The sequence below is a fragment of the Hylobates moloch genome, unplaced genomic scaffold (assembly GCF_009828535.3).
Source record: "Hylobates moloch isolate HMO894 unplaced genomic scaffold, HMol_V3 SCAFFOLD_1, whole genome shotgun sequence".
NCBI lineage: Eukaryota > Metazoa > Chordata > Mammalia > Primates > Hylobatidae > Hylobates > Hylobates moloch.
Window position 1 is genome coordinate 96,206,591 of NW_026652276.1, and position 25,138 is coordinate 96,231,728.

Below are 25,138 nucleotides of genomic sequence, written 5' to 3' on the forward strand. Positions count from 1 at the left end.
CAGCACTTTGGGAGGCCGAGATGGGCAGATCACAAGGTCAGGAGTTTGAGACCAGCCTGGCCAACATGGTGAAACCCCGTCTCTACTAAAGATACAAAAAATTAGCCAGGCATGCTGGTACATGCCTGTAATCCCAGCTACTCGGGAGGCTCAGGCAGGAGGATCACTTGAACCTGGGAGGCAGAGGTTGCAGTGAGCCGAGATTGTGCCACTGCACTCCAGCCTGGGCAACAGAGCAAGACTCTGTCTCAAAAAAAAAAAAAAAAAAAGTATCATGGAAGACATAAAAAGAACAAACTGGATGCAGACAGAGCTATAGACCTGGAGGCCAGTCCACGGCTGTTAAGGGAGAAAAGCAAGGTACTAACTTCTTTAAAACCAAAGGCTCCCAAATTCTGATCAGGCGTGTTGCAATGTGTTGGCCAGCGCCTGGGTAAGGTGGGATGAATACCACCACCCTGGTCACTTTGGATGGAAAAAGGATAGCAGCAGGACGGATACATAGCTTTTACTTATTTACTGAAATTGCAGAAAATTTTATGATGTTGTTGCAAATATAGAGGAGGAACAGGAACAAGGACTGCATGCCATGAACAAATTAAAAATAAACACAGATTGGGCCAGGTGCGGTGGCTCACGTCTGTAATCCCAGCACTTTGGGAGGCCAAGGTGGTCAGATTACCTGAGGTCAGGAGTTCGAGACCAGCCTTGCCAACATGGTGAAACCCCATCTCTACTAAAACTACAAAAAAATTAGCCGGGTGTGGTGGTGGATGCCTGTAATCCCAGCTACTCAGGAGACTGAGGCAGGAGAATCACCTGGGAGGCAGAGGTTGCAGTGAGCCGAGATCGTGCCACTCCACTCCAGCATGGGTGATGGAGCGAGACTCCCTTTCAGAAAAAAACAAAACTGCATTGTTTAGAAGCTGGGAATGTGGGTAACTTTTTGGGGGATGTAACTTTTCTCTTGAAGCTTTTAGTATACTTTTTCTCAGACATGCAAAAAACAGGTAATTGTTCCATAGAAAGTTGCATACGGCAGGAGACCCCATGTTTTATTAAAGCGAGCTGTAGTCCATCTGCATTTGGAGGTCACGGCTTCCCCTGTGCCCAGGGCCCCCTTCAGATCTAGGGTCCAGATTCCTGCCTGGCCTGGTACATGGCAGGAAGGACTCCGGAGGAGAAGAGGCTGTGCCAACAGCGAGGGTAGCAGGGCCCTGGCACTGCAGCGTCTCACCAGTCGGGGAAGGGACTCAAATGCCATGGCCTCTCAGCCCAGGCACTTCCTGTCCTTGGAACCTTGTCCCCTCCCCAGCTGGGTGAGGCTTCTCCTGGTTTACTTGACCTTTAGGTGGGCAGACTGGGGAAGGGGCCTGCAAAAGAAACTGACTGCACCTTTCTTGCAGGGGATTCTGTGCCAAAAACAAACAGATAGACCCTTTGTGCCCAATCTGGGCCTTGGTAGCCGCCCTAGCGGGATTTGCCTAGCAGATCACCTGATCTTCCTCCCTGGCAGGGGAGTGGTGGGGGATCTTACTACTGGGCCTTCCGGGCCTGCTCCTGCCAGGACCCAGTTGGGGAGGTGCGGATGCTGGTTTAGATCGAATCACTTGGACGAATCTATCAGCTGCCCCTGTAACTTGCCGGATGGCAGGGTGGAGAGACGAAGCTGGAGGGAGCAGAGCGCACAAACATTTATTTACAAAAGTCCCAGTTACATATGATACAGGCTTTTTACACACAGTAGTTGAAACGGAATTATTTTATCTATTTTTACCACCAGAAGGTAAAGAAAAAGTTTAATGAACTAATCGTTTTTTCTGTTTTTATACAAAGTGACAGATCATGCACATTTTTTTCAGTTTTTAAATATTTTGCTAAGTGCAAATACTAGATTCCTCTCTCCAGTTTTAAGGCAAGTAAGAGGGGTTTGTGGCTGGGGAGCCTCACACCCTGGGGCAAGCCCTGCAGGGCAGAGAGAGAGTGCCAGCTGCCTCAGGGTTGCCTGTGGTCTGACCTGCTCTCTGGGCACTGGCACGGCCCCTTGCTGGCTGGTCAGAAGACCCCCAGTGCTTCTGTCCCCAACCCTGTCACTGGTCCAGGCAGAAGCCCGAGCTGGACAGAGGGGCCTGGAAAACCAGGGTGGGTGCTCATGGCAGCCCTGTGGTCCCCCGTGCCTGGCTCGGGGAGGATAGTCAGGAATCAGGGACCCTCCAAGGAAAAAGGCAGCAGCTCCTTCCCCACTAGTCCAATGTGGCCAGAACAGCTGGAACTCCTCTCAAACGACCCACCCTTGGGGTTTGGCCTTAGGAGAAACATCACTCTGGGCTCCCCCTCCCCTGCCAGGGTTGAGGCCAGCACCTGTCTAGGGCTGTTTCTGCAGCTGCTGCCTGCTCCCTTTGTCCTGCCTGGGCCTCTTGCTGGAGCCACGTGCCTAGGCTGCAGGGCAGAGGGAGCTGAGGCTCCCAGGGCCTGAGGTCACCTCTTCAGCTGTGATGCCTACAGCCACCCTCTGCTCCCAAAGATCCTCCCTGGGGAAGCACAGGGAGCATATTTAAGGTACTGAAGACAATCCTGTTGCTGCCGCATGGAGCCCGCCTTTCCAAGCCACTGTCATTCAGGCTAGTAGCAAAGTTCAGGCAGTCCAACAGGTATGGGCGCCAGCAAGTACATGGCAGCAGGCTGCCCCCAAGCCCGGCCTCCCTGCGCACCCTTACCCCATGCCCAGGTGACCACCTGTCTTCAAAGCCTCCATCCTGGGCAAAGGCAGAAAGAATGGGTATCTTAGATTTTTTTTTTTTTTAGATAGAGTTTTGCTCTTGTTGCTCAGGCTGGGTGCAGTGGTGTAATCTTGGCTCACTGCAACCTCTGCCTCCCGGGTTCAAGTGATTCTCCTGCCTCAGCCTCCTGAGTAGCTGGGATTACAGGCATGCGCCACCTCGTCCGGCTAATTTTGTATTTTTAGTAGAGACGGGGACTCAAACTCCCGACCTCAAGTCATCCGCCCGCCTCGGCCTCCCAAAGTGCTGGGATTACAGGCGGGAGCCACCGCGCCCGGCCATCTTAGATCTTAGCGCCCATTTTAGTCCTTGAAATACATCTGAGAAGCCAATGGCAGCAAATGATAGTGCCCGCCTGCACCGGGCACCTTGGGTGGGCCAGGCCCTGCTGCAGGAGGTGGCGGGCCACTCTGGAGGCTGATGCAGCCCCACCCCAATGGCTGTCGGGCTCAGCTGTGTCTGAGGTCTGTGAACTCTCAACCTCTGTATCTGAGGTCTGTGAACTCCCAACCTCTCGGAACCCCATGGCAACACGACAAGGACAAGGCATGGCACGAGGAGGAGGAGAAAGTGATGCCTGTGGCCAGGAAGGCTTCAGGCCTCTCATCTGTCAATGGGCCGGAGTGATGCCTCAGGCATGGCTAGAAACCCAGGGCTGGACAGGAGGCAAGGAGGGTGAGCGGGGACATGGCAGGGCTGAGCTAATGCTCAGCTGACTCCATGAGAAGGGATGTGGCCCTCACATGGGGGATACTGGACAGCACCCTCTACCTGCCTTCACCAACCACTGAGAACATCCGGGGCACACACGGGGCAGGGGAGGCACTCAGGGTCACCTGTCTCCCTAAGGAGGCCCACTCCTCCCCCAGAAAGCCAGGGGGGAAAAGCTGCTCATCACCCAGGGTGGCAGAAACGTCTCCCCCAGCAGCTGGGCTGCCTGGCAGGGCCACCAGGCCTCTGTCCCAGCTACCTTAAGAGGCTCTTTCAATGGGCCAGCTTCAGAACCATCCAGTGCACCGCAGGGGCCTGGCCTGGGAAAGGACTTCTCAGCCTGACTTTCCAGAGACTGAGGGTGAGAAAGTTAGGCAGCAACAGAACAAAACCCCTGCCATGAGATGGGTCTGCTGCTGCCTCATCTGAGTAGGTGTAAGAGGGGAGGAGAGGTGCCCTCAACACTCACTGCAGTGGCACATGGGTTCTGGATGGGGGGACAGCATCTTGGGCCTCACAGCTGTGGCAGTGCCTCTGCGGGCCATGGTCCCAGCCCCCCACCCTGAGCAATGCTTCCCAGGCCTGCAAGTGCAGCCCCCTCTGCCCTTGGCCCAACCGTGGGCCCCTCCAGGGAGATGCTCTCAGCTGCCTTGCTCCCCAGGGGTTGGCTCCGAGGAGAGGCCCAGGTGTGAGCAGCAGGGCCCTGGCCTATGGCCTATGCCATGGACAAGGCAGAACGGCTGCCGTTGGTGGCCTGGGGGATGCGAGGGGAGGGGCAGTTCACATCACAGCTCTCTCTGAACTCTACCATTTGGGACTTCATCTTTATTACGGATCCATCCACTCTTCCAGGAGCAGTGGCCCTTCTAGGAAAAGGGTGGGAAGAAAACCAGCCTACTCTTCAATCTTAGGATGCAATGGTACAGCCACCAGCCTTGGGGGACGGGTAGGGGAGGGTTCTCCATCCACACTCCTACCCCAAACGGGCTTTGTGCTGCTCAATGGGGATTCGGGGCCATCAGAAGCGATGTCGTGGCTGGGGGCCGAAGTGCATGGGCAGGTTGTGCTCCAGGGGCATGTGGACGGGACCGAAGTCATAGTTGACCCGCACGTTGGGCAGAGGGGGCACGTACGGGGCTGGGATAGGCCCCATGTTGAGTGGGAAGTTGTTGAACATAGGCCGCACAGGAGGCAGGGGGAAGGGTGGGTGCGCGAAGGCGTAGGGTGGCATCTGTGGCTGTGGCAGGTTCTGCGGAACGGGCCTCGGGAGGGCCTCCACCCTCTGCACCTTCTCCACAGGCTTCTCCAGCGGGGGTCCAATGCGTTTGAAGGTGTTCTCTGAAAGGGATGTGGGGATTAGTGGAGAAAAACATTAAACCAACCTCGATGGAATCTAGCCTGGGACCAGGGCAGTGACCTCTGGACACAGGAGTGGCTCCACATGCTGATCAAAGCACTAAACGTGGACACCCCCCAAATGCCACTACAAGAAACCAAGGACAAATCTGTACTTCCATCAGTGTCTTGCTCCAGTGGTACCTTGGAAGGTGGCATGTCCACCCACCCAGCCAGGCATCCTTCAGAGCCAGGGCCTTGACGGGCCACCTCAGTGACTCAGTTACTTTTTTTTTTTTTTTTTTTTTAAATAGACGGGGTTTTGCCATGTTGCCTGGGCTGGTCTCAAACTCCTGGGCTCAAGTGATCCATCTGCCTCGCCCTCCCGGAGTGCTGAGATTGCAGATGTGAGCCACTGCACTTAACCTTTTTTTTTTTTTAAAGAAAAACGGATGGGGTCTTGCTTTTTTGCCCAGGCTAGCCCCAACCTCCTGGGCTCAAGTGATACTCTCACCTCTGCCTCCTGAGGAGCTGGGATCGCAGATGTGTGCCAACACGCCTGGCTTCACTGCTTTTCAGCCTCGGAAGGGTCGGCTGGGCCTACTTTTCTTTAGCCAGGTGCGGCTTGTTTGATTCCTGAGCTCAAACCCACCCCTTGGGACTTCCTCACCATCAAGGAGATGCCAACACTATATTCAAGGCTTTGAAGGCCTTTCCACAGGCCTGAGATGTGGCCGCGTGGGTGGAGTCAGGTCTATAGCCACCTGAGGGGCAGCACCCCCTCCTCTCCTGTGCTGGGTTGAGTGCCAGGACACCCAGCGAGGCCAGCAGGAGCCTGCATGGCCTGTGGTCCTCTGCTCCCTTGGCAGTGCTGTGCTGCAGGGCGGGGCTGCTGCTCTTGTCATGGGGGCCTGGGGAGGGGCACTTGCCTCCATTCTTTCTTTTCTGTTCCTCTTCAGCCTCCTTCTGGATTTCCTCAATAAGCTTCTCATCATCTTCCTAAAACGCAAGCAATGAGAAGGATGAACCTGTAGCTTCATGCGGTGCTGAGGCCCTGTGGGACAGTGGGGAGGCTGCCTGTTGCTGGTGGCCGTGGAACAAGCCCAAAGCCTGCTGCTGGCCAGTGGGGCCTGGGCTGCACACCGTTCCTTCCTATTTCCCTGAAGGCCTCCTTCCTTCATCAGCCTGATGGCGTTCCACAAGGAGGCCATCCACAAGGCTGGGCAGAGGGGTCTGTGCATGGCAGGCAGCTGTCTGGTGAGGTGGGGGGATGGAGGGCCTCCATGCACTGAGCTGCCTACAAGTGGTGGATATGAGAAGGGTTTGGAGAGGGCTGGGTCTGAGTGGGCAGAGCCCAAAAAGTTTCAGCTCCCAAGTCCACAAGCACTGGGCATGGCAGCCTGTCTGCAGAGCCTGAAGAAGTCTTGCAGATGTCCTCAACTGAGATGGACAAATGTCCAGTCAGGCCCTGCCTAGCCCCCAAGGCTGGCCTTGGCTCCTGGGCCAGGCCTCGGGGAGAGGAGGAAGGTGCGACAGTGAGGATGGTCCCCCTTGGACCTTGCCGTCTCTTCTCCCAAACCCCATGCTTGGTAGGCCCGAAATAACAAACACAATTCACACTTGGGTTATCCAAGCCTCAGACAGGAACCGAAGAGGCACTGTGAGTGCAGGCAGATGTGGGATGTGCTGGGAAACTCAGGGGCCACGCTGGGCAAGCCCCAGAGGTTGGGTTTTTGCCACATGCAGCTCCCACACCCCCACCTGTCAGCAGACACCATGGTGGGAGGACTGGGCTGCTGCCTCAGGACAGACCACCCGTGATGCCTGCTTCATGAGTGGCACTGACCTGAACCCCCCTCCTCAGTGACCCACAAAGCAGCTTTTCAGTTTGTGGGACTGAAAGAAGACTAAGCTGGCTGCAGGGCCAAGGGGCTGAGGTGTGGGCCTGAGAGGGCTGAGGATCACAAGCAGCAGAGTGGGAACACCGTGGCAAACCCCAAACACACCAACTGCCGGCTGAGCACGCAGGAAAGAGAGAGTTGTCTATAGGAGGGCTCAGTTCCCTGAGGTCCTCCAGGAGTTGAGAGCAGCCGAGCTGGGGAGAAGGATGGGGAGGGATGGTGATCCCCGATGTCGTGAGAGGATTAGCAAGTCCCAACAATGCAAGCAGTCTAATGAAAGCACATTTATTTTCCTAGACACGGCGTCAGAGCCTAACCATCTGGCCAATTTCTTTGCTGTGGGTTGGAATATTAATAATGATCACTTTGGATTTTTTCATGCCGATCTGATGACACCCAGAGCAGCAACTGGAAGGAATACAATCCTTGGCCCAGCAGAAGACAGGCAGCCTCATCGAGGGCTAAGCAACGGACAGTTTGCAGGTTTACTTACTCGGTTATTAATGTCACAGCCAAGACAGAAATGAGTGATTTCTCCATACAATTGTTTGTGAACCCCAAGGATTCTGGAGTTAGGAATTTCCTTCACTAAACGTGCACTGAATGCCTACTCTGTGCTAGACACTGTTCTAAGTTTACTGGTTAAACTTCAGATCAACAATGAAACAGAAAGGCAGATGGACTGAGTAAGTAATTAGATAACACATTCCCTTGGTTTGGCAGATGAAAGATTCTTAGAATAGAGTCCCCGGAGACTGGTTCTGTCTGCAGCAGTGGATGACACTATTAAATTCTCCTACATTCTCTAGGCCTCAGATGCCAAGTAATGGGTTTGGACTAAAAGGTCTCATAAGCTTCTTTCCAACTCTGACACTTGGGCATTCTTAAGATACTCAAAGTCTGTTTTCAGCAGAAGCAGCCTCCTTGCTGCTGCCTGGCCAGGTGTTCTGAGTAAGGCATGGAGAGAGGAGAGGTGACAAAGTCCCCATCATGCATTTCAAGAGTTGCAAAGTGCCCAAGCACACCACAGAATCCTATGTCTGGAAGGAATCCTGAGGGAGCTGTCTCTCTCCGGGGTTAACACATAAGAATTCTCTATCAAAACCCTGAGATGAGGTCATCTAGCCTCTTTGTGAACACTCCACAAGGGGGAACTTACTACCCTCAACATAATCACTAACTGAGTCAACATGAAGGGCTCCAGTAACTCAAGAGGGTTGGGTGGGCAGTTTGAAGGCCTCCATGTGAATATCAAGATAGATTCTATCAACTCTCTAGACTGGGAGCTGGCAAGCCTCTTCATTTTGGAGCCAGTGGCAGGCCTAAGAAAAAAGATTAAAAAAAAAAAAGAAAAAAAGAAACGAACCAAAAAACCCCAACAAATTAAGGGAAGTGATCCAGAAAACTGGTGGGAGGATCACCTGGGCCCAGGAGTTTGAGACCAGCCTGGGCAACAAAGTGAGATCCCATTTCTACAAAAAACACAAAAATTAGCCAGGCATGGTGGTTTGAGCCTGTAGTACCAGCTACTCGGGAGGCTGAGGCAGGAGAATCACTTGAACCTGGGACGTGGAGGTTGCAGTGAGCCGAGATCGTGCCACTGCACTACAGCCTGGCGACGGAGGGAGACTCTGTCTTAAAAAAAAAAAAAAAGACTAACCACTAACCCCCTTTTTTCCCTCAGACTCTCACCTGATAAAACACGAGGGACGAGAGGCTCTCTTTTGGGGAGAAGAGCTCTGGCCCCCTGTGGCACTGCTGAGGCTGAGAGCATGCAGGCCACTGCCTGATTTTTATCACTAAGCTTCTGTGATAAATCCCAGTGCTCCTGAATAAATCCTATTTCAGAACTCCCTCAGGAGGGTCTGAGGCACCTGCACAGGAGCGCAAGCCCGGGTTTCTGATACAGATCGGCTGGGTCTGGAGGACAGTGCAGATAGAACCTTCCCAGCCTGCCATTCAGAGTTCTTCCTGGAGAGGAAGAGGGAGCCTCAGAGTCCCAAGGAAATAAAAGTGTCGCATCCTCACCCTCTGAAGACAGCCACCCCGGAGCCTTTCTTCTGATCCCTCCCTCTGCTCTGATCACTCTCCTGATTGGCAAGTGGAGCAAGACCATTTGCCCTTGAGTCCTGTCTTGGGAGTCAAACCCTTAAGAGTCTAAAGACAGTCTGGTTTGTATTTCACCCAAAATGATGGCACTCAGCTACAATGACCTACAATTTTATCATAAATCATGAGCCAACTGTCAGTTATACCTAGATATGGGTTAGGTGTTTCAGATTTCAACTGTCTCCAACTGGCTAGAGTCACAGGACACTGTGCTTAGTACAGTAACTTTAATAAAACTTAAAGTTTTTTTCTTTTTTAAAATAAAAAAATTACACTTTTAGCTAATATGTTAGACTCTACGGGGAAGATTTCTTTCCTTTTCTTTGAGACAGTGTCTTGTTCTGCTGTCCAGGCTGGGGTGCAGTGGCAACATCTTGGCTCACTGCAGCCTTCACCTCCTGGGCTCAAGAGATCCTCCTGCCTTAGCCTCTTGGTAGCTCAGACTACAGGCGCCCACTACCACATCCAACTTTTTTTTTTTTTTTTTTTGTAGAAATGGGGTTTCACCATGTTGCTCAGGCTAGTCTTTAACTCCTGGGCTCAAGCGATGCACCCAACCTTGGTCTCCCCAAAATGTTGGGATTACAGGCATGAGCCATCACACCCAGTTGGAAGATTTCTTTCTTAATTTGGGGTGGAAGTTCCTTCCACAATCAGTTTCTCTGAAGCATTTGAAATTCCTCAAGAGTGAAGACAGGCCAGGTGCAGTTGGCTCATGCCTGTAATCCCAGCACTTTGGGAGTTCGAGGTGGGTGGATGACTTGAGGACAGGATGACTAGAGACCAATGTGGCTAACATGGCAAAACCCCATCTCTACTAAAAATACAAAAAATTAGCCAGGTGTGGTGGTGTGTACTTGTAATCCCAGCTACTCTGGAAGCTGAGGCAGAATTGCCTGAAGCTGCAAGTGGAGGTTGCAGTGAGCAGAGATGGCGCCACTGCACTCCAGCCTGGGGAACAGAGCCAGACTCTGTCTCAAAAAAAAAAAAAAAAAAAGTGAAGACAATTCCAGTGCTTTGGGAGGCTGAGGCAGCAGGATCGCTTGAGGCTAGGATTTTCAGACCAGCAAGGGCAGCACAGTGAGAACCCAGCTCTACAAAATTTTAAAAATTAGCCAGGTATGGCTATTGGGGGGCTATTTGGGGGGCTGAGGTGGGAGGATCACTTGAGCCCAGGAGGTTGAGGCCGCAGTGAGCTATGATTGTGCCATTGTACTCCGGCCTGGGCAACAGGGGAAGATCCTGTCTCAGAAAAAAAAAAAAGGGGAAGATAACTGAATTATTAACTTAAAAATGGCAAATTTTATTTTATTTTATTTTATTTTTTTTTTTTTGAGATGGAGTTTCACTCTTGTTGCCCAGGCTGGAGTGCAATGGCACGATCTCGGCTCACCGCAACCTCCACCTCCTAGGTTCAAGCGATTCTCCTGCCTCAGCCTCCCTAGTAGCTGGGATTATAGGCATATGCCACCACGCCTGGCTAATTTTGTATTTTTAGTAGAGACGGTGTTTCTCCATGTTTGGTCAGGCTGGTCTCGAACTCCCGACCTCAGGTGATCCGCCCGCCTCGGCCTCCCAAAGTGCTGGGATTATAGGCGTGAGTCACCGCGCCCGGCCTTAAAATGGCAAATTTTATCTTATGCTTCACCACATTAAAAAGAGGGAGGGGCCAGAAGCGGTGGGTCACGCCTGTAATCCCAGCACTTTGGGAGGCCGAGGCAGGTGGATCACGAGGTCAGGAGTTTGAGACTGGCCTGGCCAATATGGTGAAACCTTGTCTCTACTAAAAATACAAAAATTGGCCGGGCGCGGTGGCTCAAGCCTGTAATCCTAGCACTTTGGGAGGCTGAGGTGGGCGGATCACGAGGTCAGGAGTTCGAGACCATCCTGGCCAACATAGTGAAACTCTATCTCTACTAAAAATAATAATAAAAAAAAAAATCAGCAGGGCGTGGTGGTGGGCGCCTGTAGTCCCAGCTACTCCGGAGGCTGAGGCAGGAGAATGGCGTGAACCCGGGAGGCGGAGCTTGCAGTGAGCCAAGATGGTGCCACTGCACTCCAGCCTGGGGGACAGAGCCAGACTCTGTCTCAAAAAAATAAAATAAAATAAAATAAAATACATAAATAAATAAATACATAAATAAATAAATAAATAATAAAAATACAAAAATTAGCTGGGCGCAGTGGCAGGCATCTGTAATCTCAACTACTCAGGAGGCTGAGGCAGGAGAATCACTTGAACCTGGGAGGCGGAGGCTGCAGTTAGCCGAGATGGTGCCACTGCACTCCAGCCTGGGTGACAGAGCAAGACTCTGTCTCAAAAAAAAAAAAAAAAGAGGGAGGGAGGGCTTAGGATTGATTTTGAGGTTAAACATGAGGCCTAGTCCCTCATCAGATACTTCCTGGACTTGGGCTAAGTGACAGATGGGGTACTGAGTCCTTTCTGGAGTAAAGTCCCTCAGGAAACATTCCAGGCATACGAGCATCACCATCCTGTGAAGAGGACACTTGGAAAAAGGCCACGCTGCAAATCTAGGACACACCTAGGCTGCTGGGAGAGGGGAAAAATAGAAGGAAAGAGGATGAGGAGGAGCCGGGGGCTGAGCTGGATTGCAGCACAACTGTCCTGCCCTCTCTGGAGCTGAGTCACAAACAGGAAACCCTGGAGGTAGAGCTGCCTGGATGGCAGGGTGAACTCATTTTAAAGCAGTGCTGGCTTCTTCAAGAGAGGCCGCTGGCGTCACGGGAAGAACTACAACTCTGGGGCTCCAGACCTGGCTTAAGTGCATATGTAGCTCTACCCCCACTACCTAACCTGGAACCCACTCCTTTCCAAAACAGGTTAGGGTGAGAAGCCAATCATCTCTTACATTTTTTTTTTTTTTTCTCGAGACAGGGTCTTGCTCAGCCCAGGGTGGAGTGCAACGGCGTGATTATAGCTCACTGCAGCCTTGACCTCCTGGGCTCAAGTGATCTTCTCACCTCAGGCCCCCCGAGTAGGTGGGACTACAGGTGTGTATCACCATGCCCAGCTAATTTTTAATTTTTCTTATAGAGACGGTGGCGGAGGGGGAGTTCTCACTGTGTTGCCCAGGCAGGTCTTGAACTCCTGAGCTCAGGCAATTCACCCACCTCCGCCTCCCAAAGTGTAGGGATTACAGGTGTGAACCACTGCACCTGGTCTGATCACTCTTTTTTTTTTTGAGATGGAGTCTTGCTCTGTCGCCCAGGCTGGAGTGCAGTGGCGCGATCTCGGCTCACTGCAACCTCCGCCTCCCGGGCTCACGCCATTCTCCTGCCTCAGCCTCTCCGAGTAGCTGGGACTACAGGCGCCCGCCACCACGCCCGGCTAATTTTTTGTATTTTTGGTAGAGACGGGGTTTCACCGTGGTCTCGATCTCCTGACCTCGTGATCCGCCCGCCTCGGCCTCCCAAAGTGCTGGGATTACAAGCGTGAGCCACCGCGCCCGGCTGATCACTCTTATAAAGTGCCAAGCACAGTGACAACAACAGTATTTAACATGCACTGAGAGATTACTATGCACCAGCCCCTGTCTACACACCTCACATGGACCTCAATTTCACCACAGCTCCCTGAGTCAGGCATTATGAACTGATTACCACGTTGCAGATGAGGAAACCCTGGCACAGCGAGGTTGCGACCCAGGCAGTCTAGTCTCAAAGCCTGAGCTGTTAACCACATAAACCCCCGGGTTTCTGAATCGGAACTTCTGGCAAACCTGACTGGGGGCCTGAGAACACCGCTGTCGGGCTGGGGAGCGTGTGTCAGAGGCAACTGTTCTAAGTTGTGCTTTATTCTAGAAAGAGTGCAGAAACACAAGAGGGTTCCTTCTGAGAAGGGCAGAATTCTGAAACCTCCTTTCTCCCCTTACAAGACATAATAGGGCAAAACAAAACACTTCTACTCAAGGAAACAAACAGCCAAAAAGCAGAGCAAGGGGCTATGTGTGTTTTGGAAATTTTTAGGGAACAATCCTCCTTTTCTCAGGCTCAGCTTACCCAGAAGTGCATGTGCCATCCCCTGAAACAGCCCACTTGTCGGCCTCTGGTCCCTGGCACTTGGCCTTTGGAATGAAAGCCAGTAGATTCCTCTTGCCCAGAGCGGGAGTGGGGAGCTTGGGAAAGCTCATAACCCTCATCTCTTGATCCAGAATCTAAGCTGCACATGGGGGCCCAGCACTGAGATGAGAGGCTGTAGTGCCTCCCTGGGTCACTGGTCTCCAGTGGCCTCTGACCAGGTGCTGTTCTCAGCTCACTGGTTTTGGTCCATCTCAAAGGCGGAAGCGAATGCTTCGAGATTTCCTTGCCTGACATGTTTTCTCCTGACGCTGCCAAGTTACTTGAATCCCATGGGGGTCCCATGAAATTTTCTCTTTCTGTCCTCTTCTTGTCACAAAAAACTCAGGGATTTGGTTCTCATCAACATAAAAAAAAATGCCACTATTTCTTTTCCTTATACATACTGATTAAAACAATCATGGGAAACGTTGAACAAAACAATACAGCTAAAATCAGCCATAATTCCTCACCAGAGATCAATCCTGGGAACATTCTGATATCTTTTCCATTGGCTGCTTTTATATCCACACTTCACTGTCAAGCCCACTCAGATTCCATTGTAGAAGGTCACACTTTGCCCCCACGAGGTCCTGCTGCCTTGAACGGATTGCTTAGTTCACACCCCCTTCTCCACGCCATGGGAGGCTGGCAAGGATTTCATAAGAGGACCCTGAGGCTCAGAAGATGCAGAGAGTGGCTGGACCACCAAGGTGGGCAGTGTGCTGAGGCCAGGGCAGGAGGTCTGAACTTGTAGGTTCCAAGGATGGCCAGCAGTTCTCAACTCTGCATGGCTCAGGCTGGGTTGCTGGGCTCACCCTGGACAGGGGTCTATAGAGGTTCACCTGAACCTATTTGAGATCTGAGTTCCTGTTCATGCCGTTTGCCCTGACCAGTGGGGGCAGGAAGGGCTGCTGGCTGCGTCTGTAGTTGCTGCCACAGATCCCATGACAGACCATGGTGCAGCCCCTCAAGGGCTGCAGTCTCTGTGCCTCATCCTTGGTTTCTGGCACAGAACTTAAGAAGGACCCAGCTGGCCTGAATGAGTTCTCTGTCTGCTCTCCTTCTGGCCCCTCCTAATCCCAGTGAAAACTTTCAAAGGAATCTTCAGCACAGCTCCTTTCTGATGAGCAAGGCCAGGCTGAGGTGAGAGGGAGTGGATGCTGATCAGTGACCAAGGTGTCCCTGGATCAGCAAGGGCTCAAAAGAACAAGCGTAATGATGCGTCAGGTCAGGGTAGAAGTGAGCCCTCCAATCACCTGATGTCAGGAGTTCGAGACCAGCCTGGCCAACATGGCGAAACCCCATCTCTACTAAAAATACAAAAATTAGCCAGGCGTGGTGGTGGGTGCCTGTATAATTCCAGCTACTTGGGAGGCTGAGGCAGCAGAATCGCTTGAACCCAGGAGACACAGGTTACAGTGAGCCAAGATCATGCCACTGCATTCCAGCCTGGGCGACAAGAGCAAAACTCCATCTCCAAAAAACAAAACGAAGCCCTCCAGTGCCCCATCGCTACTCCAGAAGGTATACCTATGGACCACAGTGGGATCCAATGAGTACCATGACGAAGCACGTGAATGGCACCACAGTGGGCAGTGCACCCCAAATGCAGTGTCAAGGACAAAGGGTCAAAGCAGGGAGTGAAACGGGAGTCTCACCCACCCAGCAGAACTGGAAGAGCACTTTCTTTTTTTTTTTTGAGACACAGTCGTGCTCTATCGCCCAGGCTGGAGTGCAGTGGTGCGTGATCTCTGCTCACTGCAACCTCCGCCTCCCAGGTTCAAGCGATTCTCCTGCCTCAGCCTCCCAAGTAGCTGGGAGTACAGGCGTCCGCCCCACACCCAGCTAATTTTTGTAGTTTTAGTAGGGACGGGGTTTCACCATATTGGCCAGGCTGGTCTCAAACTCCTGACCTTGTGATCTGCCCGCCTTGGCCTCCCAAAGTGCTGGGATTACAGGTGTGAGCCACCACACCCAGCTGGAAGAGCACTTTAAAAAAGGAAGTAAGGCCGGGTGTGGTGGCTCATGCCTGTAATCCCAGCAATTTGAGAGGCCTAGGCAGGTGGATCATTTGAGGTCAGGAGTTCGAGACCAGTCTGATCAACACGGTGAAACCCCGTCTCTACTAAAATATGAAAATTAGCTGGGCCTGGTAGTGTGCAGCTGTAATCCCAGCTACTCAGGAGGCTGAGGCAGGAGATCACTTGAACCCAGTAGGTTCAGGCTGCAGTGAGCCGAGATCAGATCACTGCACTCCAGCCTGGGCAACAGAGGGAGACTCCCTCTCAAAAAAAGAAAAAAAAAAAGAAAAGATATAAGCGGATTGCATTTTAACAGGGAGGGAGGGAGATTTGTTTCCTTTCTTTGAATTCCTTTGAGCTCAGCAGGGCACAGAAAGAACTAAGCCCAACACAGAAGACTCTGGCTTGCTGCCTGCTGCATGCAGGTAGGGTGGGTGGGGAGGGGAGGAAGCTGCAGCAAGAGTTTGGGGGGATGGCAAGGACCCAGCCTCTCCAGAAACGTGCTGCAGTTGAAGACGGGAAGTGAGGTAGAATTTACCAGAGAGGTTTTAATTAAGAAGAGAGAAACAAAACATACACAAAAATCCTCCCTTAGCTTGTCCCTCAACAACTAAGCCCCACAGTTCTGTCCACGCAGCAGGGTATAGACAGGAGAAAATGAAGAAGGAGAAACTATGAGTGATTAAAAAGGGGAAAAGACTCAATTTGTTTTCACAAATCAGATATGAACAGTAATCACCAGCCACAGGCTGACTGTTCCCAAAATAACTGAGCGCTTGGCACAAAACTATTCTTGCCAAAGCCTTTACGGTCCTTTTAAGCCTGTTTTCTCAACACTTCTGGTCACCAGGGCTGGCTGTCCACGTGCCTGCTGGCCAGGCTCCTGTGACCACGGGGGAAGAATGGGTGGCTTTTCTTCTTCGTTGCACTTTTCCTCCCCTTAGAAAGGTGATTGGGAATTGCAAGTCGACTGCTGCTTCCCCTCTGAGATTCTGGGGGTGGGTTGGGGCTGGGATCCAGGTCATGTGTGGCCACAGCTGTTGTTAATAAACTTGCAATGATTTCATGAAAGGCTTCCAAAAGGCTTAAGATTTAGTTTCAAATTATTCCCAGATCAGCCACAGATCGCCTGAGCAACGGTGGACCCTTAGCCCCCACCCCTTGCTGTCCCCAGCCAACAGGAAGTTGGGGGAGGGAGCAGCAGAGTTTGGAGCGGCACATGCTTTGCAGCTGTGGCCGGGAAGGGCAGGGAGGCAGGACAGTGTGCTGGGGAGGAGCAGAGACTTCACTGGCTCAGGGCTGGCCCTGGCTTCTGCAGCCACCTCCTCAGGTCAGAGAGGCCCAGCACCCAAATACCACTATCTGGAGCACTTCCCCCACAAGGACCTGGAGATGGGGGCAGAATGTGGCCATGTTTTGAGTCCCATCAGGGTCAAGTGCTCACCCAGGGGCCTGCTGGGATCTGCTGAAGACATGTAGCAATAAGCACCAACAGGCCGTGTGTACTGGACTGGGCTGCCCTGCTTGGGAAAGCCCTCAGTGACACTGAAACCCTGTCTGGGACACCGTTGCGGTGGCAAAACTGCCAGGGCCCCTTTCTACTATTTGCAGCTTCATTCATCAGTGGGGAAAGAGTCTGGCCAGGTCCCCACCCCTCTGCAAGGCCTACCTGGTTCATGGGGCTCAGGGACCCTATGGGCACCTAACGACCATGTATTTGTGGCAGGAGCCAGACATTGGTCAGAAGACCTGGGCTCACATCCTGGTTTCACCAAGCTAGGGATCCTGGGCTAGTGACCTACACATCATCTCCCTCATCTGCAAAATAGGAAAGCCGTGCCTCCCGGCCCCATGCAGTAAAAATCACACTGCATAGCATGCTCACATGGTGTTGGCTGTGTGGCTATTAAGAGGAGGATGAAGAAACCGAGGTCAGTTTTGATGGCAGATCAATGATCACACCCACCCACTAACTTCATTTTTTTTTTTTTTTTTAACACACAATGATATTTATGACAGTGATGAGAAATAACAAGCCAAGGCCAGCTGTGGAAGCTGGGTGATGGGACAACCTGGGGGCTCACTTTATTCTTTTGTAGAATAAATTTTGAAGGTTAAGGAAAAAATTCTGAAGCCAAAAATCAGTTTCCAACCTAAAAGTCTAAAATACCTTTCCTTACCAGGTTTCTGCGTTTCCTCATCAATCCTCCCTTTCACAGCCTTCCTCCCTAATTCCGACAACATCATGTCCTTTCCTCCGCCACTTAAGTCAGGGTCCCAAAGGTCCCCAGGACTTTCTGCATGCCTCACCCACTAGGGAGATGCTGCGCTGGCCTGAGGGGAGAAGGGAGGCCTGGGAACACGCCGAGGACAAACGACCCGGGTGGAAACCCAGGCTACCATTTACTGGCCAGTCTTAAGCAAGTAAAACTAGGATGATACATCTGCCTTCGAGCACTGCTACAGAACTGAATGTATTAACATCCATAAATGCTCAGTCCACTGCTGGTTTGGAAAAATGAGTGTCTCTTAACCAAATGGCTAGGCGATAATTGTACCAAATTAAACTGGCTGTAAAAGCCCTAGGGTTTTATTTGAACTGGACAGGTTTCAAACTCTTACATTCAAAAGACAAAGACATTGTAGAAAACAATTCCCTGTAGCTTCTCGTAGCCAAAACCCAAGACAAACACGGACTTTGTTTTGTATTGAAAGAGAACATGCTGTCTTGAGTTTTGCCATACTCTTGAATCCAGACTGCCAGGTGCCTGTTCCTCTCACAATTTGCTCCCCACCTCAGCTACCACTCCTGTGGCCACGCAAGGCCCAGTCAGTATATTCACGTTCAGTAAAGTTCCAGGATCACTCTTCCCCTACTGCAAAATAACGTCTGTTCACTTATGTGTCAACAGCTGGCTTTCCACTCTGCTCCCTAATCCAGAAAACTGTGGTTTGCTGTGACTGTTCGCTTCTGGTTCTTTGCTTCCTAAAGAAGACATCTTCTTTATAAGACTCTTAGTTGAATGCTTTTGGCTTCATTTTGGTAACTAACAGAGAAACAAAGTTGCTGTTCACCACTTGAGCTCTTACTGTGGAGTGGTAGTTCAGGTTCCCAAGCAATCCCTAGTCATTAAGGATGAAAACTCAACTTCTCTCCAAAACTATGACGGGACAACTCCCTCGCTGACAAATAAGAGATTCTTCCTGGCCCCGCTGGTTAATTAAGCCAGAGAACAGGCTTGTGTGACAGTGCATGCTTTGTTTCACTGAACTTCTGAATGGCTTTGTGTTCTCAGAAGCCCCAACAGATGCTGGGTTGGAATTCGATCAGTCTCCTGGTGAGTATCAAGGAAACGGGGCTGATCGCTGTTTTGATGGGAACGGGACAAATGGAACAGAATCTCCGGCTGTGGCTATCAGAGGAAATTGGAGGGATTTGTATTTGCCTGACCTTCCTTTCGAACTTTATTTTGAGCAAATCTAGAACCTTTCTCAGGTTAGAAGATGACGATCCAACAAGAAAACAACAAGGCAGTGCATGCTATGGCACCCAAACAAGGAAAAAGCACACAAGAAACTCACACCATCAATCCCAGGCATGGGGAGCAAAGGGAGGAGGCAGCAGGAGACACAGAACAAGGAGGAGAAGAAAGAAAAAAGCGCTGAGAATAGGCCAGACTGTTAACACCCACCCTCACGCTAACTCCCACTCTGCCCTTTGTCTCTAGAGATGAAATGCCGCCTGTGGAGCTCTTCATAGCTCCAGCTGAAAAAAACAGAGTCTATTTTTTCAAGATTCATGAAGTTCCTAGAGATGGTTGCCTCTCACTGTGCTAGCTGCCAGGGGGCTGAGGAGGTGAGTCAGCAGAAGGGCCGTGCCTGGGAATGTCTGTCACAAAGAGGCACGGCCTGCCTGGTGAGCACTTCCCACCGTGGGCTGCACCTCCCGATCACCCAGCAAAAGAAGAATGACTCGGGCTTGGCTTTCTATGTACAAAAAGCCTCCCTTTCTTCCACACATCTCCTCAGTGACAGGAGGGCAGGCTAGCTAAGGGTTTCACTGGGTCACAAGCTTTGTAATCTGAGTGATTTTTAGGGGTCCCTTATCCCAGCTTCCCACCCAATGAGGAGCTTGTTCCGTGACAGAACATTCCTGAAATAGAGAACACCTGGTTACCACAGAGGACTCACACCTTTTCAAAACCATGAGTACCTCTCAGGATTATACATTTCTTTCCCTTTTTTTGAGACATGGTCTCACTGTCACCCAGGCAGAAGTGTAGTGGCGCAGTCAGGGCTCACTGCATCCCTAACGTCCCAGCTCAAGCAATCCTCTTACTTCAGCCCTGGAAGGAGCTGGGAACATAGGTGTGCATGCACCACCACCCCTGGATAACTTTTGTATTTTTTGTAGAGATGGAGTTTTGCCATGTTTCCAAGGCTGGTCTTGAATTCCTGAGACTCAAGAGATCTGCCCGCCTTGGGCTCCCAAAGTGCTGGGATTACAGGCATGAGCCACTGCACCCAGCCAAATTACGCATTTTTCTTTCTTTGAGATCAAGTCTTGTTCTGTTGTCCCGGCTGGAGTGCAGTGGCGCGATCTCGGCTCACTGCAATCTCTGCCTCCCGGGTTCAAGTGATTCTTGTGCCTCAGCCTCCCGAGCAGCTGGGAGGCCCTCCCCGCAGCAACCTGTAGTGGCTGAGCAGCAGCCCCTTGGATGGGCCCCACACCCTCTCCTTTGCCACAGTCCCCACTATGCCTTCCTGCCTCCTAGACCCAGATGTCTGGATGCTCCATCCAGACATCATTTCTGCTACCACCTGCCCCTGTGGTAACTTGGGTCTGTGACCCCAGCAATCCATGCTGTTTGTTTTCGATGTGAAAATCTTCCTGTTTCTTTTCCTCCATGTTTTAAAGTGTAGATATATATAGAATTACTTTTTGTATTATTCTAATGTAAGCATATATAAAATTTGACATATCTCCTATTTTTTGGGATATTTAAATGGTGTTTCTAAATTTATACAACTTTAAATAACTCAGCGAACAGTGATGCAGACAGAACTTTGTGAACTTGTCCAACTGTCTCCTGAGGATAACCTCTTCTAATTAAGTGGAACTCCCAGATCAAGTACACGCACTACATCTTCTGATTTGTACACAGTAACTGCCCACTATGCCCAATTACAGTGTAGCAGATGCCAACAAATCTGAAAACTACCTACCAGCAGCCAGATGCTATTTTCATTTCGATTTATTTGATTATTGGGGTGGCTGTTAGCCAACTCCACCAGATTGTGGCCAGGTAGAAAAGCAAGCAGTTTTTGTTTTTTTTTTTTTGGGGGGGGAGACAGGGTCTTGCTCTGTCACCCAGGCTACAGTGCAGTGGCAAGAACATGGCTCACTGCAGCCTTGAACTCCCAAGCTCAAATGATCCTCCTGCCTCAGCCTCCCAAGTAGCTATGACTACAGGTGAGCACCACCACATCTGGCTAATTTTTGATATTTTGTAAAGATGGGGGTCTCACTATGTTGCCCAGGCTGTTCTTAAACTCCAGGATGCAAGTGATGCTCCTGCCTTGGCCTCCCAAAGCTTACAGACATGAGCCACTGCACCTGGCCAGCAAGCAGCTTTTTTCCCTACTTATAATTCTTTGTCCATTTTTGAGTTGAGGTGAATAGACCATAGAGAGACTCCTCAGTATAACATCTTCCTCCACAGACATTCTGGCTGGGTCTGTGATGGCTACTCCTTCCCGTCTCACTTGCAGTTCAGGAAGCATGTCATTAAGTTCTGGCTGATGGGACTGAAGCAGAAGTGACCTGCTGCATCTTCTGGAAGCCTAACATTCCTTAAGAGATGGGTAAGCAGGGCCGGGTGCGGTGGCTCACGCCTGTAATCCCAGCACTCTGGGAGGCCGAGGCGGGCGGATCATGAGGTCAGGAGATTGAGACCATCCTGGTTAACACGGTGAAACCCCATCTCTACTAAAAATAAAAAAAATTAGCCGGGCGTGGTGGCGGGCGCCTGTAGTCCCAGCTACTCGGGAGGCTGAGGCAGGAGAATGGCGTGAACCCGGGAGGCAGAGCTTGCAGTGAGCCGAGATCGCACCACTGCACTCCATCCAGCCTGGGTGACAGAGCGAGACTCCATCTCAAAAAAAAAAAAAAAAAAAAAAAAAAAAGAGATAGGTAAGCAGGCTCTTTAGTCTCACTGCAGCCCCTTTGCTGCTTGGAATGTGGATTTATCAGCCAGAGCTCCTTTTTAGACAATGACCTCATGTGATCCTTGGCTATGCTCTAGGGGTGGCAGAGTAGAATGCTGGAAGCAACTGGATCCCAGATACGAGCTGCTAGCCCACCCCTGAGCTGTTCATCTCTGTACTTAGACACAGAGGAGAAACACACTTGTTTTTCTTTTTTTTTTGAGATCCCAAAGTGCTGGGATTACAGGCATGAGCCACCACACACGGCTCCACTTTTTTGTTTTTTAAGACAGAGTCTCACACTGTCACCCAGGCTGGAGTATAGTGGCATGATCTCAGCTCACTGCAACCTCCGCCTCCTGGGTTCAAGCAATTCTGTCTCAGTCTCCTGAGTAGCTGGTATTACAGGCATGCAGCACCATGCCTGGCTAATTTTTATATTTTTATTAGAGACAGGTTTTCACCATACTGGTCAGGCTGGTCTTGAACTCCTGACCTCAGGTGATCCACCCGCCTTGGCTTCCCAAAGTGCTGGGATTATAGGCATGAGACAAGGCGCCTAGCCTTTTTTTTTTTTTTTTAAATGAGATGGGGGTCTCACTATGTTAACCAGGCTTGTCTTGAACTCCTGGGCTCCAGCGATCCGCCCACCTTGGCCTCCTAAAGTGCTGGCATCACAGGCGTAAGCCAATGTGCCTGACCCTCTCCCCCAGTTTTTCATGTATCCCTAATCTTTGTTTATGATGTCGTTTGCCAGTGAGAATTTATGATTTTTTAGTCTGGCCTTGACGTAATGCTAAGAAAAACCTTATCTTCTCCAAGATTATAAAAGTCATTCCCTTCATGCTGCCCTCTCTCTCCCCAACGTAGTAGCTAGTGTGACCTTGGAAACATAGCCCCCTACAATGCCCTGAAATGGCTCTCATCACACTCCAGATGTGAGGCTGGCCCCTGAGCCAATCACTGTCACCTCCCTGTGGCTCTCCACCTGCAATCCTCACCCGCTTTCTTTCCGATCCCCAAACAGACCCTATGTATTTGATTTCCTTGCCAGCCTTGCTCCTCCTCTAAAATACTGTATTTTTAAAGCTTAAATCAAGAAGAAATATTTAATTTGATTTTTTTTTTCCTTTTACTATTTTTATTTTACACTATAAAAAACAACAACAACAACCAGTAACATACTGCTTTTCTTCACATTCACACGGGTCTTAGAAAATTATTGCCTTTTCCCCTGGAGAAATAACCAACAGACAAAAAGAAAAAATGTAGTACCACATTGCAAAATCTGCAAATCCCAGAAGTCCACAGCTTGAAGACAACCTCCAGGGGCAGGGAGGAAACAATTGTCACAAGAGACATAAGCACACAGAAGGACAGGAAACTGAGGAAACCAGTTTTCAACACCACTGACCTAGGATACCTAGCAAGTACCCTTTTCCTCCTGGAATCTACTGCCACCACCTCGAAGGTATGACTTTTTTTGGTCTATGATCTGAAAAACTATTTTCACAAAAGAAGAGTTGCTCTGAGAAGAGGTGGAATGAGACAAGTTCAAGTATGACTAAGAATCATGCCAAAGTCCAAGGTCAGTGAAGAACCCACAGCAAAAAAAAATCCAGAAAAGCCAACATCTTGCTACTTCAACCAACTGCCTCATTGGACCCAAGAGGGTATCTACACAACATTTCAGGGTTCAAATCAGGATGCTGATCATGTCCCTACAAACCCTGTAGGGTTACTTTCCCAACTAGACGGTGATCAGCTTATGCCCTGAAGCAAGAGAGACAGACATTGAAACTGCCAAAGTTCAAAAAATAAGGTGGAAATTGTGCTTCCTTCAAAATGAATTGGCTTCATAACTGCCTTTTCTCCTGGTCCAGCAACTTTTCTCCCACATTGCTGTAGGTATTTATTGCCTTATGCTTGAAATGAAAAGGCGAACTCTGAGGTGCAAGGACTGGGCAGTCCCAAGATGGCAGGGGTCTAGAAGTACAGTAGTCAGCACATGCTGTGCTCCCGTAATGGCTTGGCCTTCCTTCAGTCCGGAGAACCTACCCTGAGGTCCGTCTGAAGTTCATTTGCAAGCCTGGTGACCACTCACTATCTCACTGGGGCAGCATGACAGAATGAGGTCTTCAGTATTGCACAGGTATGAAATGTCCATGAGTCTTAAAACCAAAAATCACAGTTGCTCTTGGGGCCGGGCCGATTCCTCCATCCCAGTTTTAGCAGGATGTGGCCGTTGCCACAGGGCTTCTGCTGAGCTCTGAGACTGTTGAGTGGGTAGGCACCTGTGCCAGCACCGAGGCAAGGAATGTGCAGTAGGCACCCTGCATGTCAGGGCTCAGCGTCTGCAAATGGCCTATCAGTGAAGAGCCTGCTGCCTCCCCTTGGCAGGAGGGAGGCTGGGGGTTGGGCGTGGAGGGCAGGATCTCAGATTCGTACTGCAGGAGCTGGCCCATGAAGCCAAAGTTGGGCCAGACCATGCTCCTCCTCTGCTTGATGTAATCGAAGGCCTCCTTCAGGCAGAACTGCTTGGTCTTCATGAGGTAAGCCATGCAGATAGTGGGTGAACGGGAGATCCCAGCCTCACAGTGGACCAGGACCTTGCCTCCTTTTTCCCTGACACAGTCAATGAAATCTATTGCTTCTTGAAAGTGGGAGTTAATGTCAGCCGTGTGGCTGTCTTCCACAGGGATCCATTTGTAATGTAGGTGGGTCGTGCAGGCCTCGGAGGTCCGTCGGGAGACATTCAGCAGGGCTGTGATGTGCAGGTTGGCGAGGAACTCGCACTTGGATGCATGGTAGGCACTTCGAAGGTAGAGGAAGGGAAGGATTTCAACTGGGCCACCCTGGTCATAAGCTGGCCTGTAGCTGACGTTTACCACTGGTTTTCCACACTGGGTGATGAGGGCTCTCTCACTCTCAATCTTCTCTTGTGAAATGGGTTTTATATCCACGCAACACTCAGGATATTCCGAGTAGAAAGTCTCATATCCCCCCTTTGAGGAAGTAGACCCGCGGGCCGGCAGGCGAGCAGCGAGGTGAGCATGACACGCGCGGCGCTCTCCTCAAGCAGCTTCTGCCAGTGGCGGCTGCCCTGGTCCAGCACCACCACGGCCGCGCCGCCGCCGCCGCCCTCCTGCAGGAGCCGCGCGCGTGCCGCCTCGTCAGGCACCACGTAGCGCGCCGACACCGCGCCGCCCCGGGCCCGTCGCAGCACCACCGAGTTGAGGTTGACGTTGAGCGAGCCGCGTACGTTCGAGGCAGCGAAGGCCAGGTAGGGCCGGCAGTCGGAGTACCACGCAGCGCGCCGCCGCCTCCTTGCGGAGCATCTTGCGCAGCTGGCGCCCGTCGAGCGACGTGACCTTCATGCCGCCGCCCGCCAGCGGCCCCACGCCGCGCGCCCCGCGGGTGCCCACGGCCAGGGTGTCCGCGGGCGAGGAACGGGAGGGCAAGCCGCGGGGCTGCGGCCGCGACGGAGCCCGGCGCCCGGCGCCCGAGCAGCGGCGCAACTCCGCGTTCCCGCCCCGCGCGCTCGCTACCCAGCCCGGCCGCTCGCCGCCCTAGAAGCCCTGATTTGATTTCTTAAATGTCTTTTCACCATCTACAGATACCATATAATGATTTATGTTAATAAGAGTTGTTAATATTAAACCATCATTGCATTTCTGGAACAAACTCACTTGGTCATGCTTTCTATTTGCTAATATTTTATTTAGATAATTAAAAATCTAGATTATAAGTGAGTCTTATAAGAAAATCTGTAGTTTTCTTTGTTAGGGCTATCTCCGTCAGGCTTTGGAATCAGTGCTATGCTGGCTTTGAACAGATACATGTATAAGTTTCCTTACTTTGCTCTGGAATACTGCAGAGGGCACAGAGAGTTTTATTTCCTGAAGAATTAAAAGAATTTGCTTACAAAACTGTTAGGGCATGCTGCTTTGAGCAGCATGAGGAGTAGCTGATAATTACTTTCTCAAATTTTTTC

At 51.1% G+C, this 25,138-nt stretch overlaps 1 protein-coding gene and 1 pseudogene across 1 annotated transcript in view; both read right to left on the minus strand.

Moving 5' to 3' along the window:
- Positions 1-4,296: 4,296 nt before the first annotated feature.
- Positions 4,297-25,138, minus strand: part of LOC116810838 (E3 ubiquitin-protein ligase RNF216) — a 105,428-nt gene continuing 84,586 nt past the window's right edge. The window contains exons 8-9 of the mRNA XM_032755825.2: positions 5,756-5,825; positions 4,297-4,829 (exon numbers count right to left, since the gene is read on the minus strand). Of these exons, the coding sequence (XP_032611716.1) occupies positions 4,510-4,829; positions 5,756-5,825 (390 nt within the window). The 3' untranslated portion in view covers positions 4,297-4,509. The remainder of the gene's footprint in view (positions 4,830-5,755; positions 5,826-25,138) is intronic.
- Positions 21,799-24,822, minus strand: LOC116810839 (dual specificity protein phosphatase 5-like; annotated as a pseudogene).